General features: G+C 33.3%; 1 protein-coding gene across 3 annotated transcripts in view; it reads right to left on the bottom strand.

The window, feature by feature from the left end:
- Window positions 1–380: 380 nt before the first annotated feature.
- The window catches only part of LOC138713672 (uncharacterized), a 37,801-nt gene continuing 20,375 nt past the window's right edge, over window positions 381–17,806 (bottom strand). For all 3 annotated transcript variants that reach the window (XM_069845940.1, XM_069845939.1, XM_069845941.1), the window contains 5 exons: window positions 11,346–11,526; window positions 11,119–11,236; window positions 8,475–8,781; window positions 5,946–6,077; window positions 381–4,073 (listed from right to left, as the gene is read on the bottom strand). In XM_069845940.1, the coding sequence (XP_069702041.1) occupies window positions 3,909–4,073; window positions 5,946–6,077; window positions 8,475–8,781; window positions 11,119–11,236; window positions 11,346–11,526 (903 nt within the window). In that variant the 3' untranslated portion in view covers window positions 381–3,908. The remainder of the gene's footprint in view (window positions 4,074–5,945; window positions 6,078–8,474; window positions 8,782–11,118; window positions 11,237–11,345; window positions 11,527–17,806) is intronic.

Genomic DNA, 17,806 nt, shown 5'->3' with positions numbered 1-17,806 from the left:
ACTGGCTGCATCGTTAAATATTTGGTCACACAACCAACGGACCACGGCCCCATAGCCTGGAAAACTTTTCTCCTATTGACGCTGGCCATGAAAGCTTACACTCTAATATGTAGCTAACGTCCTCCATTTCAAAGTCTGTTATGGTATTAAAGACTAGTTAAACTTAATTAATATATTTTAGAGTTATTTTTTGCCAGTACAGTAACAACGAGTTTTTATTTTAGGTGGTATGGTATACCGGTCCAACTACACCACTGGCTTAAACTGTTATACCAGCACTGTATATAATGTACAGTACAATCTCATTAAATAATAAATGTTAGGGACTAATGACTAGGTTGGGCTGTTTGGAATTTGTAAAATAATACAATTACAGTATCAACATTTCATTGTTTGTATTTTCCAGTATTAAGTTTCTTACAAATACAATTAACTAATAAACATTATTATGAAATATAAATCTGAATAACTACTTAGGCTCAAGTAAGATGCCTTACTTCTTATCTCCAGTTTTCTTGTGCAGGGCATTGTATGAATAATGTCTTATTATGCTATATTGAAACTGTGATCATGAAAGTGTTAACAATAGCATGCACAAGAAACCCAAAGTTTTATCATAACTATGTAAAATGACATTTATGTAATATAAAACACTGTTGTGCAGTTATTGTAGTTTTATTTACACTCACATGATCCAGGCAGATTGATGAATTAAATGTATTACCGTATTTTATCACACTTATATCTAAGTGTATGAATATAATGCAAATTATTCATTACAGACAAACCTTTTTTTTATCAATTCAGTTGTTATTTTTATACAATAAAAAAAAAGAAAATTACTTAAAATTGATTTTCATCTAATGCGTTATTGATATGCTCCATCCTCATAAATATAAAACTGAAACCCCCCCCCCCAAATTTATGGCTGCATAGAAATTATATAAAAAATGTCTGAGTTAATCATACATTGAAGAATTCATGTTCGTGTAATTCACTTTTCACATAAATGACAACATTTTTCCAAAACATATCACTACTCTGGATCATGTAAGTTCCATTAATTTAAGTACGGTATGTAAGAACACATGGTTTTATGGGAAGTAAATTAAATGATTGACCTGATGAATGTGTAAATATTTAACGAAATGAGTACACTACAGTGATGTGAACATAAATAATTATATCTACTACAAAAGAAACAAATATTTATGGAATCCATAATTGTTCTCTGAATATTTCTGATATGCCTTTGTCCATTCGAAACAGTTGTAATACAAAATCATAACATGACTATATGGGTTTTATTACATTTCTTTTATCTTGCTTCTGTTAGTAATTGGCAATTACAGAGCGAAAATTTAATCATTTATTGAGATTCAGAACTGTGTCACAATGAAGTGAAGAATAAACACTTTGTGAGAAAAACCGAGGAGAAAGCATTACAAGTCAGGAAACTTTTGTTCCAATATCATTCATCCCTTGCTCAAAAATTTGCAAAATACTTTTTTAATATACCGGTATTATAAATCTATCAAAACATGGTTTCTTTTTTAACGACTCAGACTGTCTTCATTGGATTGTGAAGGAAATATTTCATATGTTGAAGGTACAGTATATTCCTATTATGAAAAAATTAAGAAATGCATTTATTGTGGTAATTTTTTGATAATAACAAGTAGACATACATTTTCTACAAGTATTTTCAGACTGGATGTGATCTTAATTTTATTGAATGTACTAGTAATGGAGAGCTCTATTTTCTCTAGTTATATTTCTGTTTTTGCGGATGAATCTGCCCTCCCCTCCCCAAAAGGCGAATTTATAAAGGACTCCATTTCGTTCTCTCTGATGTTGCTTTTTTTTTCCGCATATTATCAATTTCTGACAAAAATACGAACGGATTATCGAGCCAGTTCTTAAATTTCTCATGTTTTATATAGAGTGCTGTCAGATTGGAAAAATGCAGATGCTCTGGTCCAAATGCATTTTGGGAAGAGTAGTGGCTGTAATTATCGAACCAAATTGGAATAAAATCAGATAATTTCTGAATTTCTGCTTTTATATAAATTACTTTTGTTATTTCCTTATTATGATATTGAAATTTTCTCGTACGGACAACATAACAGAATATTCTGAACACATGGTTTGTTATGAGATGAATAGAAAGAAGAGAGCCTTAGTGGTAACTGGGTTACAAATTGTATGTCAGGTAACATCTATGGAAAGGAGCTTAGTTTCCAAATAAATAAACAAAATCTATGAAGTCATAATGACCCACGCTGTTTTGAAGCTTTCACACAATAAATTAATAACAAGTTAAAATGTCAAACCATATTACATTATAAAATATAGCCTACTTATGTTCAAAGTTTACATCGATTCTGAAAACATATTATAAAAGTATAAAACAGAAGTGGCTACAATTTATTTATAGAATGAACAATGAAAGATTGCCTCGAAACATTTTATAATATAAACCCAAAATGAAAAGTAGTGTTGGCAAACCACTGAAACGTGTGATAGGCAGTTTGGAGACTGAAAAGATCAGCAGATTTAAATTCGAGAACGATGACGACAATGAGGATGGTAGTAGTAGTGGTGGTGGTATCAAACCATTGCTTTATATGCACTTCTTTACTGCTCTGTTTGAGACTAGTAAAATAGAAATGACAGAAATTTAATTAAAAATATATATAAAATTACTTATATGGTAATAGTTACACATTATACATTATAAGTATGAAATTACAAATTAAGGTGAAGTTTTAAGACAATGTAATAAAACTTTGTTGGATACATAAATTAACTAAACATAGATAACTAAGTAATAATTTTTGTGACTTATAGGCAGTGAGGGAAGTGGGGGAAAAAACAAAGGCGGTATGCTACCCCAAGATTTTCCACTGGCATATCTCGATTTAAAAAAGACATATCCCCTCCCTTACAACATACACAAACATGATGTAGGCCTATAAAATAAATCCTCGTACAGTCAGTAACGTGAATCTTTTAAGCTTACGCAACACATTAAAGTTTTTAATAAAATAATTTAAGTTAGGGCCCACTTCAGTTATTTATTAGATTATTTTGCAATGTCCATTGAGAGTTATCATTTAAAATAATGTTAACGCTTCAAAGTTCCTTAATTAATTATTAATAAAAAGTACAACAACAAAAATGACACAGTCACTAAATTTTGAACAATGGCCACCATAAGCCTTCTATACTTGAAATACAACCCTTTTAAGCATTCTAGGGGCTGACTTATCAAATAAACGTGTCTAAATACACGTTGAATACAGTTCCCGAAGGCTATGGTTTAGATTTGCGAAGCAAACAGGTAGCACTCTTTGCTGTGAAGAAATGTGTAAACAAACTTTTACAGATCACATTTTTTCAGTGATGGTATGTCAGTTTTCACTAATGGTGTGTTTTCTGGCCATAGAAACCAGTGGCGGTATTCCATACCGGTGCATATTGCCTCACTTCTCTCACTGCATGTAGGTATAAATGAAGAAGGAAATTCTTTAGACCTATTATGTTTCACATATACGTTTCATGGAAACAGTTCGAATGTATTCAGTCATAGACATACAGATAGTTAATTGAGAATGATTTCTTTCTTCAGACTCTTGTCCAGTTTCATCATCATAACAAGAAATTTACAACAAGAAAGTATTGAAAAGTGTTCTATGCAAACGCGCATGTTATGTCTTTTATTTGAAAGTACATTATTTCATGTTAAAAATTACAACATAAGAACAATTTAATACTTGAGTTGCCTTAAGTTCTAATTTTACAATTGGAAATCGCATTGCTGTTCAATATTTCTTGATGTAATGTTTCGTGAAATTTTCTTACAATTTGATGTTTGAAAATTTCTTGTTTTGATGATGTACCCTTGTTTAATATCTGTTGTTGACAATGTGTCGGATCCAGTTGAGGTAATGTGCAACGTTCACATAGACTCCAGGGACGCCATGCTGTCCACAACCTATTCCCCAGCTAACAATACCCACAACTTGCCAGGTTCCTCCACGTTCACAAACTAATGGACCGCCACCATCACCCTGTGTAAGGAAAGATAATATTACTACAACATACATAAATGGTCTTTGAATTTGATACAATTAACAAGAAGATTTGATATTTATTAATAATAGTTCACAAAAGGTACACAAACTTAATAAGTTACAATTAACATACACACAAATAGCAATTATACACAATAAATATACATTTAATACCTCATTTTCCATTATTTCATTTTATGTTGGCTTTAACTTGCACTTACGACTAGTTCTAATGCAAGTTTCAACCAAGCGAGTTTAATAAAAAAAATACCTTAAAGGATATTTACATATTACTTTTGAAAATTTTTTAAACTCTACAATAAACAAGTGTACATCAATCGTTCCTGTTGCTCTATTTTTCCAATATTTATGTTTAATTTTAGATCTTCTTTTGCACAATAACTTATTATTTTGATACTGTTAGCAACAATATATTATTTACTGTAATATAAGTTTGCTTTAATTGATTGAAAATTAAATTTTTCTCGCTTATGTCTCTGTTCAGTACCCGTATTCCTTAACCTACAAAACATATCAATAATACACGACAGCAGTATATAGAAAATTGTTTCTACGAGTATGGTGCCTTTATATAAAATATTAAATCATTGAAACATTATTTACATTAAAGTATACTGTAATTTTATGTTCTTTGAAACCTAGATTGATCTGGCTTAAAGAGATAAACATTTTGCAGATCTAGTACTATGATTCACCGGATAACTGTAAATCTAATGTTTTGAGATAGTACATACAGTAATTAGGAAATAGTTTTTGTGCATCCAACTTATTGTCTCCATGTGTAGTAATGCTGTATAGCAGATTTTAAAAATAAATTATTTAGCTTAAAAAACAATAATGGACCCCTAAGCTTACTATTCAAATAACCCACTGAAGTAGATAACTGAAAACCGAATATTGAGTTACCTAGTTATAGTACAGGGTTGTTTCCGATCTCTGATAACGAATTTGAATGACATCATGTGCGTCAGGAATCACATTGACAGCTGAATTGCGGCGAGAGGTGACAGACCTGTAGTGAGTGATTTCATAGTCAGAGTGCACGGTGTATCACAGTAGCAATGCCCAAGAAAATCTAGCCTTTTTGGGAAGGGTACATAACAACCCTTTCCGATGCCAAGTATAGTTACGTGAAAATCATAGGAGTCTGCAAAAAAACGTGGTTTCGTTATTTCTAAGAAAGGCATCTTGTGTGTACCTAATAAGATTGGTAAAGCTCGGATGGGATTAATTCCAGAGTGAAAAAGCAAGCAAATCCACCCCCCATCACAAGTCACCGCACCCCACAAGATGATACAAACTAATTCCATTCCAGTCTTATTAAGTACCGGTACATAGAAAATGACTTTTTTGGAAGTAACGAAACCTCGTTTATTGCAGGCTTCTTTTATTTTCACTTAACTGTACTTGGCATTGGAAAGGGTCGTAATGTACCCCTCCCAAAAATGCTCGATTTTCTTGGGAATTTCTGCTGTGAGTCGCCATGCACTCTGACTATGAGATCACTCACTACTGGTCTGTCACCTCGCGCCACAATTCAGCTGTCGTGTGACTCCTGACGCACATGATGTCATGCAAATTCGTTATCAGAGATCGGAAACAACCCTGTATTTCACCCGCGATTATGCCCTTTAATTATACAAACAGAGGTTGACAATAGCCAAGGTATCTGTTACATAACAGAGACTGACAGAAATTAAGATGTCTTTCATCCATACATCCAATTTTGTATTTTTCTCAAGGAATTTGTAATTTTTGAATATATCAAATGTCCAGAAATACTCGTGCAGCTGGTAGGTCTATATTGTTTTATTTGAAATGCAGTAGAAAAAAATAATAGACATTTACCTTGCAAGCATCCTTTCCTTCTTCGCCTCCAGCGCAGATCATTCCTGGGTGCAATTTGTAATCGTATCCAAGTCTAGTTTGTTGCAGCTGCAGTTGACATTGTTGAAATGATACAATGGGCACATCCACTTCCTGCAAGCATTATGTAGGTGTCAAGGTTAGGATTTTAATTTCAGAATATTACCACAGTCTAGTATATACAGTCACGAAGCTCAATATGCAGGGAATATGCATCCATATATAGTTGCTAACGACTAGGATCGCTACTATCGCCTCATCACAGACAATGCGAAATAGTACCGGCACAGTCTACTATTCCTCAACAACTCCAGCTTCGTGACAGTATATACTAGACTGCGGATATTACTATAAAATTAATTTCTGATGTTACTACTTATCTTCTATTAGTAACATAAAGAAATGTGAAAATGAAATTAAAGTTTTTTAACACATCTCTTTTATAACAAAAATTATAATTTATACTTTTCATTTTAGTCCTTCCTTACTTGGAAGTAAGTCTGTACAAACCTAGATCCACAGGCAAATCCCCTAGTTTATGGGCGAAAAGTGTTAAGACCTTTGATTTTCAGGGAAGTCTCCAGATTTCTGGGGCTACTTGAATTTTTCCGACTGTAGTGCTCTCCAAATTAAGCGGGAGAAAAAATAAACATAGAAATAAACGATATTGCAAGCATGTGGTCCAAATTTCTTCATGTTTCGTTTCAAACAAGTTCTCTGTAGCGAAATGGCGGCAAACTATGACAGTACAGTTTTGAGAAACTATTCTCACGCAATTCTATGAACGTAGAACAATGAAGAAATATTATTTCTCGAGTGATCGCATTTCTCCAGGGGAATGATTGGTTTCAACGACCTCTTACGACTTATTTGTGAGCTATAAGTCTAGAAGGCACCTTCCTGAAGTACTGTGCTCCAACCACGAGAAAGTCTCCGCCGGATGAGACGAAGGGGGGTAATGCTGTGAATTAATGTTGATGTCATAAGATGTCATAAGGTCACACATGTGGGCACTCTTATCTCTATTGGCTAGCTCTCACAGCACAAACCATAACATTGATACAGACATATTGATACTACCCTAGTTACAAAATTAGATGACAGTTAATCTCCTGGTCTTTTAATCTCTTCATACAGGAAATAACATATGCAGAACAGCACATGGTTTTTAAACTGGCGTTATAACGGTAATATTATTTATCTACTTCGTTCCAATAGATGAGGCAATAGTAAGCACATTCCTTTCACGGTTGATCTCCTGGTTGGAGAACAGTAAGTCTGCACAGATAAGTCTCCGATAAAATATGTTCGCGTGTATGGGGCCTTTTACAAATATGCTTACCTGAATTCTGACAGAAAAATTCTATGTCACTGGATTTCACACTATATTTTTAATAGCAATAATAAAATAAAAGAAAAATAATAATTGATTTGCTCACTTCTCAGAATATATTAATTTTAGAACCCATGTAGAACTTGTATTTCTTGTTTTGATGCATATACGGTAGGCTGATCAGAGTTTTTATGGTCCGGCAGAGGACATTGAAAATTTCAAGAAAAACCACAAATGCTTATCTAGATACTCTCCATTGAAATGTTTCATAAAATACATGTAACAGTAGATATAATGATAGTACTTCGCACATTAAATTTGTAGAGTATCTAACTTTTAATTAAATGCATAAACACACGTAACTCCTATACATAAATAGTCACTAAGAATTCAATTTTAGTACTGACGCATGCATGGAAGTCTTTCACATAATATTGTAGACACTGAATCCTAACATACAGATTTTACAAGTACTTGTCTGAAGAATTTATCTTTTTAAGGATCTGTTCATTCCTATACAGCTTCACACTAAGTTCTTCACATGAGAAATGAAAGTTTGTTTTCACTTGTAACAAAGCTTTAACTGTTTCAGTTTTCATTCTTGAATTTTCATCAGTCCAGAGTGAGTTCATTGTGGAGAAAAGTCTTTCAACTGACGAATTAGTAACTGAAAGACATATGATTAATGACACTATTTTGAGAAGATTTTCAAATGGGATGGAATTTTTTTTTTTTTTTTCTTCCAAATATTGAAAAACATCATATCACTTTTCACCTGTTGGTTTGTCACAAAATTCCTCATTTTTGAACTACTTAAAAATTGACATTGCGGCAGTTGTAACACTTCCGCGCAACGCTAATGAAGACTATGTTTTTCTCAAAGAGTGCACAATATCTCATACTGTGCTCGCAGAAATTGCATGAATCGCAGCAGTTTCATCACGATATTTAAATATTTAACGTGTAAAATGTTACTGAAACAAAATAAAAACTTCTGGGGACAAAATTAATTTCCGGGGACAAAAACGGGGATATTTGCTTCCAGGGACAGCAACTCAAAACCAGGGACTGCCCCCGGAAATCGGGGACGTCTGGTCAGCCTACATATACCTCCTGTTTAAATATTGGAACTTTTTTCAGAACACACTGTAAAATAAATAAGTGGAAACTGTACAAACCTTGAGAATGTTCTGGTATTTGCCATAGTCACCAAATGCATCCTTTCCCCATCCAGTTGTCCAGCATCGAGAGCCAGTGTAGTCAGAATTCTGGTCAGGCAAGCAAGCAGGCGCAATGTGGGGACTGCGTACAGTGTCTATGGGGTGCGTAAGTTTCAGCACTGCAATATCATTATACAGTGTTCCAGCATAGAATTCAGGATGGATGTGGACATTAGCTACATCGCGTTCCTCATACGGGTAAAATTCCACATCGTGGTTGACGTCCCATTCTCCCAGGCGCACTCTTAGATCTTGTCCATTATATCTACAATCATAATGAACAATTAGTTGGTTTAATTTTCGTAATAAACATGCGTAAAATATGTTATAGGTATGTACCACACAAATTTCCATTTTCATATTCTATTTTTGAGGGCAGTTTTTTTTCTATATGTGAATTCATAGCCGCATACTAGCCATACCAACACATAAGTCATCATCGTATTCATCACCATACACAATCTCGCCCTCGCACTTGTGAAATACCCTACCCAGTGACATCAGAGACTTTCGGAATTTAGTAGCGTTCAAAAGCAAACTTATTAAGCATTTCCTTACTGCGTAGAGTAGGTTTAATTTTTACTTAATTAATAAAACAAATGTTTCTCTCTTCTTAATTTTTACAATAAACTGTCTAGCTTTTATTAATCAGTTATTCTTGTAGTACTTTGATTTTTATTGTATTTGTAAATTTAATATTAATTGTAATTATAATTGCAATTGTATTCTTAATATTGTAGTTGATGGCCTTATCTCTACCAGGTTAAATAAATAAATAAATAAATAAATAAATAAATAAATAAATAAATAAATAAATAAATAAATTCAATGTACAGTAGATCTAATTCAAACACAGTAATGACTTCGGATAATGAAAGTTGTGCTAATTGTAGGGCAATTTTAGAGTTGCTATACGTCTCGAATTTTTCGGTACAGTACCAGTACTGGATTACAGTCATGTATCCTAGTTCCCCAATGTGCATTCGCAATATAAATTTCCCGGATTTGATCAAAATTGGAACTATAGACAGGTCACAATGAATATCTTTGTAGTTGTTAGCTCACTTCTCTTTCTCATGACAAAATGTTAATGTTGAAAGGACATGAAATATTATCTAGCTATCTTTTTTTTCTGACCCAGGTTCAAATCCCAGCTAGTTCAAGCGAAATTCGCGGTAGACAAAAATGTTATTTGCTGGTATGTTTCTCGGGTTTTTCTGCCTTTTCGGCATTCCATCTTATTAATTAATAATATTAACATTAATATTGCAACTAGTAGTGGTAGTGGTAGTGGTAGTGGTAGTGGTAGTGGTAGTAAACATAATTTTAGTTGGTTATTTATTATGTATTAAGTACCGAGTCATTTAGCGTCGAATCCACAGCTGTGGAGTAACGGTCAGCACGTCTGGCCGCGAAACAATCTCGGGTTCGAATCTCGGTTGCGGCAAGTTACCTGGTTGAGGTTTCTTTTCCGGGGGTTTCCCTCAACCCAATACGAGCAAATGCTGGGTAACTTTCTGTGCTGGACCCCGGACTTATTTCACCGGCATTATCACCTTCATTTCATTCAGACGCTAAATAACCTGAGATGTTGCAAATCAAGCTTCCAGGTATAACTCCCTGTAAAGTTAATTTGAATAATTTCGAGGGAAAAATTGTTCCGTGGCCGGGTATCGAACCCGGGACCTTTGGTTAAACGTACCAACGCTCTCCCAACTGAGCTACCCGGGAACTCTACCCGACACCGATCCAATTTTTCCCTGTATATCCACAGACCTCAAAGTGGGCTGACAACCGTCAAGCAACCAACATTCAGTGCACACTAACTCTGTGTGACTTAAATTGTGGTTTTCTGTTACGTACAGTGACGTGTATTATGCAAATCAAGTTTCCAGGTATAACTCCCTGTAAAGTTAATTTGAATAATTTCGAGGGAAAAATTGTTCCGGGGCCAGGTATCGAACCCGGGACCTTTGGTTAAACGTACCAACGCTCTCCCAACTGAGCTACACGGTGTCGGGTAGAGTTCCCGGGTAGCTCAGTTGGGAGAGCGTTGGTACGTTTAACCAAAGGTCCCGGGTTCGATACCCGGCCCCGAAACAATTTTTCCCTCGAAATTATTCAACCTGAGATGTTGATACAATGTCGTAAAATAACCCAGTAAAATAAAAAAAATTAGCGTCAATGAAAATGGGTGATGCGAGATGAGGCCGAGGATGCGCCATAGATTACCTGACATTCGCCTTACGGTTGGGGAAAATCTCGGAAAAAAATCTAACCAGGTAATCAGCCCAAGCGGGAATTGAACCCACACCACAGCGCAACTCCTGATCGCCAGGCAAGTACCTCAGCTGACTGAGTTACGTTTGTGGGTAATAATAATAATAATAATAATAATAATAATCATCATCATCTGCTGCTGTAACATGGAACCACTTATCATCGTAGGGCCTACACCATAGACAACTTCGAGTGGCAGAGAGGTCTACATGATTAGTGCGTCGTTGCTATAAAAGAGAGGAGGAATTCTTAGCTAGAGTACATGATGAGCAATCAAGTACTGACATTTAAGAAAATAATATTTTAGTCTTAATTTACTTACGTTTTCACACAGTGAGCTGCTGTGAGGATGTGCAAGTTATCAATCAGGGTTCCACCACAGACATATACACTCTCCTGGACATCCTTTTTCAAGATCGCAACTTGCCATGGATACTCTCCTGAAATATCAGAGAATGTTATGATCAGTACAAGAGAGAACTGGCGAAGTGAGTGTTTGAACATTAACAACGCACATGCATATAAAATATTATGTTAAAAGATATTTACCAAATTCACTGTCGCCATCAACATAGACTGGATTTTTTATACGGCCATTAACGCCTTGTGCGTGACGTCTTCCACACTGCAGTCCTCCACCTTGTGGATATTGAGGACGATGTGGTTGCAGAGGTCGTCGACAACAAACGTATCGTGGTCCGCATTGTTGACCTCCGTAGAACGCTTGTCGCTATTTGAAGAAACATTATTTAGACAGCAACATTGTTATTTTTACTATAATAAAAACTTTGGTAACATTTATAGTACCGGTTGTTTTTTAGAAGAGGAAAATTTTGGTTGACAGCAGGTCTATAATAATAATTACTGTATAATTAATAGTGCAGTAAACAATATCGTACTTATATCTGTGAAATAAATAATTTGTATTGTTTAGAGTTTTCTGCAAATACATGTTCATAATTTTTGGATATAAATCGTGACCAGGTTTTGTACTATATTAACACTTTTTATAGCAATATTACTGACTTACAATGAGGTTAATATCAGCGAATAGGAATTATAAAGAATGGACACTGAGCAAATTTTCCTGTGTTTTGTTTCTCTGTGAGCCGGCGTTTAGTTCCACTTTCAAGCGCTAGAGGTTAGTGTAATCGAGCATACGCTAAGATAATAATTGAGTATAGAGTTGAGACACAGGATCCAAACATCGCCTACCTTGTTGTATAATCCAGTAACGCTTTGCTTCAAATAAATTCAAGTTAACAGCTTTTCCTTATTTCTCAGTGGCAAACTAGTTGTAATAATATATTTTTTTTATATTTCATATATAATAAATTATATTATAAAATAATATAATACATTATAAAATTAAGTATCGAATTCGTTTAATATTTATATATAATATAATATAGGTATATGGTTTTACTTCTCATAAGAGGTTTGTTTTCCCATTTTCAGTGCTATCAAATCATTACATATTTTAATTGTTGTTGGGGTCAACGTCTCAACTCTCATTATAAAGGAACTATAGAGTCTAGACATTACAGTTAATGACTGATTTATTATTTTATGGATCCAATTTATTTTATTTGAGTACGTAATGTACCTAGATGTATTAATTATATGTGTTATATTTCCGCTGTGTCGACTGCTAGCTGGTGTGTTGTCAGCGCCAACTCTAGGGAGAAAGGAGAATCTCACGCTCTAGCTGGTTTGAAGGTCATTGAAATCAGTCCGGCTACATCAAAGGTACCGACGGAAAGTGTCCATACTTAATTACCTATACGCTGTTAATATTGCAAAAATAATTAATTTTCAAAAAGTGCAAGTCAGTGAAATAATATGACTCAAAACGTTTGAGTAAATAATATTTCAACCCTTAAATTGGTAAAACTTCATTTCTCACACTAGTTTATTAAACCGTGTCGGACTGTAAAGAAAATAACTATCCCAATGTCCATATTTTATAGGTCTACAATATTATAGTATTGTAAAATTTTAATTTTCCTGTAGTATTAAAATTATAGCATAGCCTATAGCTTATTAATCTGTTGTATCCTATAGAATACCTTGCGAATTTAAGGGTTAACTGATAGCAAAATTTAAGGGGAAATATAAATGGTAAAAAGTCTTCACTATTATTCTCTTTGCGTAAGCTGTAAAAATTAATAATGCTACACTATTGTGCCGTGTTTTTCCATTATTGCCATGACATGGACTCAATGTCGTCACGATAGCTTTTAAGATATGTAGAAATGAAATTTACGTATGTAGAATAGGTACCTACTCTTACAAAATTAATTATTATTTAAATGATTACAGTTTCTTAATGGGCTTGATTTTAGACTCATAACGTACAATACATTATCAGTTTTATTGATTGTAAAATTGTTTTCAATTACCGGTACCAAATTTAGTCTTCAACGCACGTCCTACAGACTACAGATATAATATCATTTAAAGAAACTTAAAATTAAATACTTATATATAAAAATACATATTTCAGCAAAGTAACATGCAGAAATAATAGGGTTAGATATGAAGATAGAAATTTACTTAACTTTAGCAAAAGAAGATACTTGAATCGGACGCTTTCAAGCTTATGAAGTAAGTAGGAAGAGATTGTGGGATTTATTTATACTAGTAGAATCTTACTGGATTAGGCCTACTTATCTTGTAATTTAGAAACGATTTAATTTCTTTGAGATTGTGTCTAAAACTACGTCACAATTAATTTCATGCTGCATGCAATGTTATAAGACTTGTGTTAGTTCTGAAAGTAATGGTAGTGGATAATTTAAGATAAAAAGAAAAAAAAATGGTCTTGTTATTGTTACCGATGGTTGTAAGTTAATTAATTATGTAGGCAACGTAATGTGTCCATTGAAAATTTTGAATTAATCTGTTCTTGTAAGCAATTATAATAATGTTATACAATATCCATTTGATACATAATATGTTTGGATTAATACTGTTTATAACTATTTTAGAAACCATAATTATCTATAGGTACCTACATGGACACATTGTAGTGATTAAAGACCATAATTATTAAAACAAAATTTATATGAAGTTGCTTGTAAAAGTAACATTATGCCCTACACAGTAATAACATACTTTATTTTGTTTACAAAGACAAAGTTACAGAGTTCGCCAAATCCAAAAGAAAATAAATAAAGTTGTCTAACATGCGTAATATAGTTTTCAAAGTCAAGGGAAAAAGAGTCACAGAAAGTCTACAATATAGTTTCAGTCTCAGTAGAATATAAATGTTAGTGAAGTTGCAGTTGACATGAAGTTTGTGACAGAATGTGGTTGTTTCCTTAAGTTGTTGACTTTGTCTTGTCAGTGGTCCTTAATCTTCAGTTTCCTTCCATTGTAGAGGTAATCGTCCTACCTGAAAATAACTTAGCACATTTGCGTGAGATGAAATAATATTTCATACCCTTACCTTTTAATTCTTAAGCACTCGCAAATGTATTCAGTAGGCTTATCTACTAAATTTAGACCTAACCTAACATATAACATCGTTCAATTTAGGTGTTCGGACGCAAGCTATGATGATCAACTGAAGTTATTTAGGACAAGATTTATAGTTCTACTTATACTTTCAGAATAATTAACAACAATTTATAGGATTTTGTTTTGTCTTCGATGGTCGAGTGGTTGCTTTATTCATGAGTAGATCCAAATTATTAAAACTATTACTTCTACAGGAACTAGCCCGTCGGTATCTGGATTCATTTGTATTCGTAAATTTTAAACTGAAATTAAAATGTACATATCTGTGCATTAATAGTACATTATGCAACGAGCCTATAATGATAGTAATTAAGAAGCGAGTATGGATGTTTATGAAACGAGCGCAAGCGAGTTTCATAATTTTCATACGAGCTTCTTAATTACCATTATAGGCGAGTTTCATACGACTTTTTATGCTCGACCATATTTCTAACTTGAAATTATTCAGATGTATACATTTTATTTGTATCTGACAAGATCGGAAGTGGCCTTGTTCTAGGTCGTGAATTGTGAGATATGCGCAGACGCGAAAGTATTGATTTTTTTCCGAGGAACAATAATGTCATTGACCTTGTGTAATCCCGTTAAACTTGGTATAACCTTGATTATTGAATTCGACATTGAAAAACGAGATGACAAATTGAATTTATTTGAATATTATTTACAATTAACGCTAATTATTATAGTAACAGAACATAACCTTCTGCAACAGTATTGGATTTCCAGCCTCCGTGACTTTTCGCTAATTCTCTTTCGATTGCATATCCGAGAATAATCGATACTTGCGGTTTTATAAAGGTACAAAGCTGACTTGTTATTGGCTGAACACCTGTAAGCTGAGTTGTCGTTGGCTGAAAACACCTGTACTTTAATGAGTAGGTGTACTTTAATGACATGCATTAAAGGACTGCTACCAGGTGTATAATTACTACATTTCGGCATGGTCGAGCATAAAATTATTTACATAAAAAATACAAAATATGTTGAAGCCATTATGTATAGGGTGATTCATGAGAATTTACTGCCACTTACGGAGCTTATTTCCGAAGACATTTTGAGCGCAAAAATATAATATAAACATTTGTCCTAATTCCAATATTTTCAAAGTTACATTAATTTGCAGTTGTTAGTAAAATACATTTTTCTTTTAGTTTTAAGGATAAAAACATATTACAAATAGAGAATGAACTATTCAGAAGTGTCATTTCTTTAAATGGCCAGTGTTTGAAGCTAAAAATGTGTTGTTAATTGGTTTGTATACATTTTATTTTTCAGTTTCTAACTAAAAATGACATCATTCTTACACATTTATCACAAAAATTGTTACAAATCATACGACTTTAGGGACTTGATTGTTTACAGTTTAATTATGCATCCTAATGTAAGTCTTAAAGAATTTGTAACAATTGTTGTGATAAATGCGTAAGAAAATATAATTTTGTAGTTAAAAAAAAAGCTGTACGAAGCGACTATGGAATTCCCAACACATTTTTAGCTTCAGAATACTAGCTAATTAAAGAAATGATACTCCTGGATAGTTCATTCTTTATCTGTAATAATCTTTTACCCTTAAAACTAAAGAATATTAATGGCATTTTACAAGCAACTTCAAATTAGCATAACTCTGGCAATATTGAGATTAGGACATATGTTTATAAGACATTTTTGTTCAAAATGTCTTCGGAAATAAGTTCCGTAAGGGACGGTAAATCCTCGTGAATCATTCTGTATATCAGGACTGTTCTGTCTTGTAGAGGATTGTTTGTTTCTTTATAGATTGCAGTTCATTGGTCTCATTGATAATAAATTTTAAAGCATCGCAAACATTATATCCGAGGACTCTACATTTTAAGTAGATTAATGCAACATGAAGAAATATCGAATTTTGATATTCATTCTTTATTTTTATTATTAAGTAGTGAGTTGTTATTTTTATAAAAAGATATATTCAGATAGTGGCTAGTGATGTACTTATATCTGTACAGATGTCAAACTAATTAAAGTGCTCGTAAGTTTATAATAGAAACTTACTGTCAGTGAAAGAACTTGCAGGCTATTCCGACTAACTATTCCAAGTCTCTTCGAGACGAATGCTGAAATACTAACTGAACATAGGAAAACCGCTTCTGTCCGATTTTTTCCTTATCATTTAATCTTAATTAATAATATGCATCATAAAGTGTCCTTAAATGAGACACATTTAATAGATAACTACAAAATAATTATCTTGTAGATAATAAATATCTAGGATGTAAAAATCTGCTTTTATATTTTCATTTAACATAACACTATTCAACAATACCTTACGGGCATTACAAAATTGCTTGACTTTGTTATATCTGCGGATACAGGAACATAAATTATTTTCAGGAACGTAAATAGCGTGGATAAAGTGCACAGAAAAATGTGACGAACTTCGATTTAGTTTTTTTGGCACCGCATCAGAGAGGGCTATTAGATTCTAATCCATGTAACTCATGGAGTAAACTTATGTATAGCTCAATATGAATCCTTTGAATGATATATTACTGTAGAACACCATGTTGATACTTTTCGAAGTAACGTTCTTAAAACCACAGCGTATTACTGCATACATTGTGAAGTATATATATATTATTTGTGTAAGTTGGTATGAATTCTGACGACTGAAATAGGAGTAAAGGTCGCCATATTTATAGTTAAAAAGTAAGAATTATACATAAAAGTGAAAATACGAATATATAGGGTGATTCACGACTAATGATGCACTTTAGAAATCAGCTCTACAGGCCATTTTGATCCTAAGATGTCATATGAACATGAGTCCGATTATGAATAGTTTGAAAGTTATTCGTAAAAATCCAAAAGTCATATTGTGAATCAGGCTTTGGAGTTGCTTGCATCGGAATACAAAGATTGGAACGTAAGCTAAACGGAGAATTGCACCGTGATGTGAAGTACGGGAGTGAAGGGGAAGATAGGGCTGGTGATTACCAGCTGCACTTATCAGGGACAGCAGTGCCGAGGTACAGAACGCTAAGCGCCATTTACATTCGTGCGTCCAAGTAGTTTGAAGTGGAAGGAGGGATATTTGAAAATCTGTTTTATGATTAATACAGTATTTTGAATTAATATTTCTGTGTGTTTTAAGTGAATAACTCATAGTTTTACTCAAAACCACTGCTACTTTTGTAGAATTCAGTCAGCTGTAACTCCTTAATAGTTGAAAATCGGATCCATGTTCATATTTATTTATTTATTTTGCTAATAATTGTAACATAAAATATAATATAGACAGAAAAACTTTAGCTGGTCCCTGAAAGAGTAGAACTTGTGCTCAGGGGCGGATTCCTGAATTGAAATGAAGAAATATATAATACAGTTTGTCTTATGTCTACTACGCAATAAGGACATATAGATTTAAATTTACAATTTTACAATTTTTATAAAATCTATACATAACTTTTAAAATTTAATACTAGAACTGTTAGAATTGACAAGATTAGGAT

Source organism: Periplaneta americana, chromosome 14 (assembly GCF_040183065.1).
Source record: "Periplaneta americana isolate PAMFEO1 chromosome 14, P.americana_PAMFEO1_priV1, whole genome shotgun sequence".
NCBI classification, from domain to species: Eukaryota; Metazoa; Arthropoda; class Insecta; order Blattodea; family Blattidae; genus Periplaneta; species Periplaneta americana.
The sequence above is the reverse complement of the archived record's forward strand: the minus strand, read 5'-3'. Positions and strand labels throughout refer to the sequence as shown.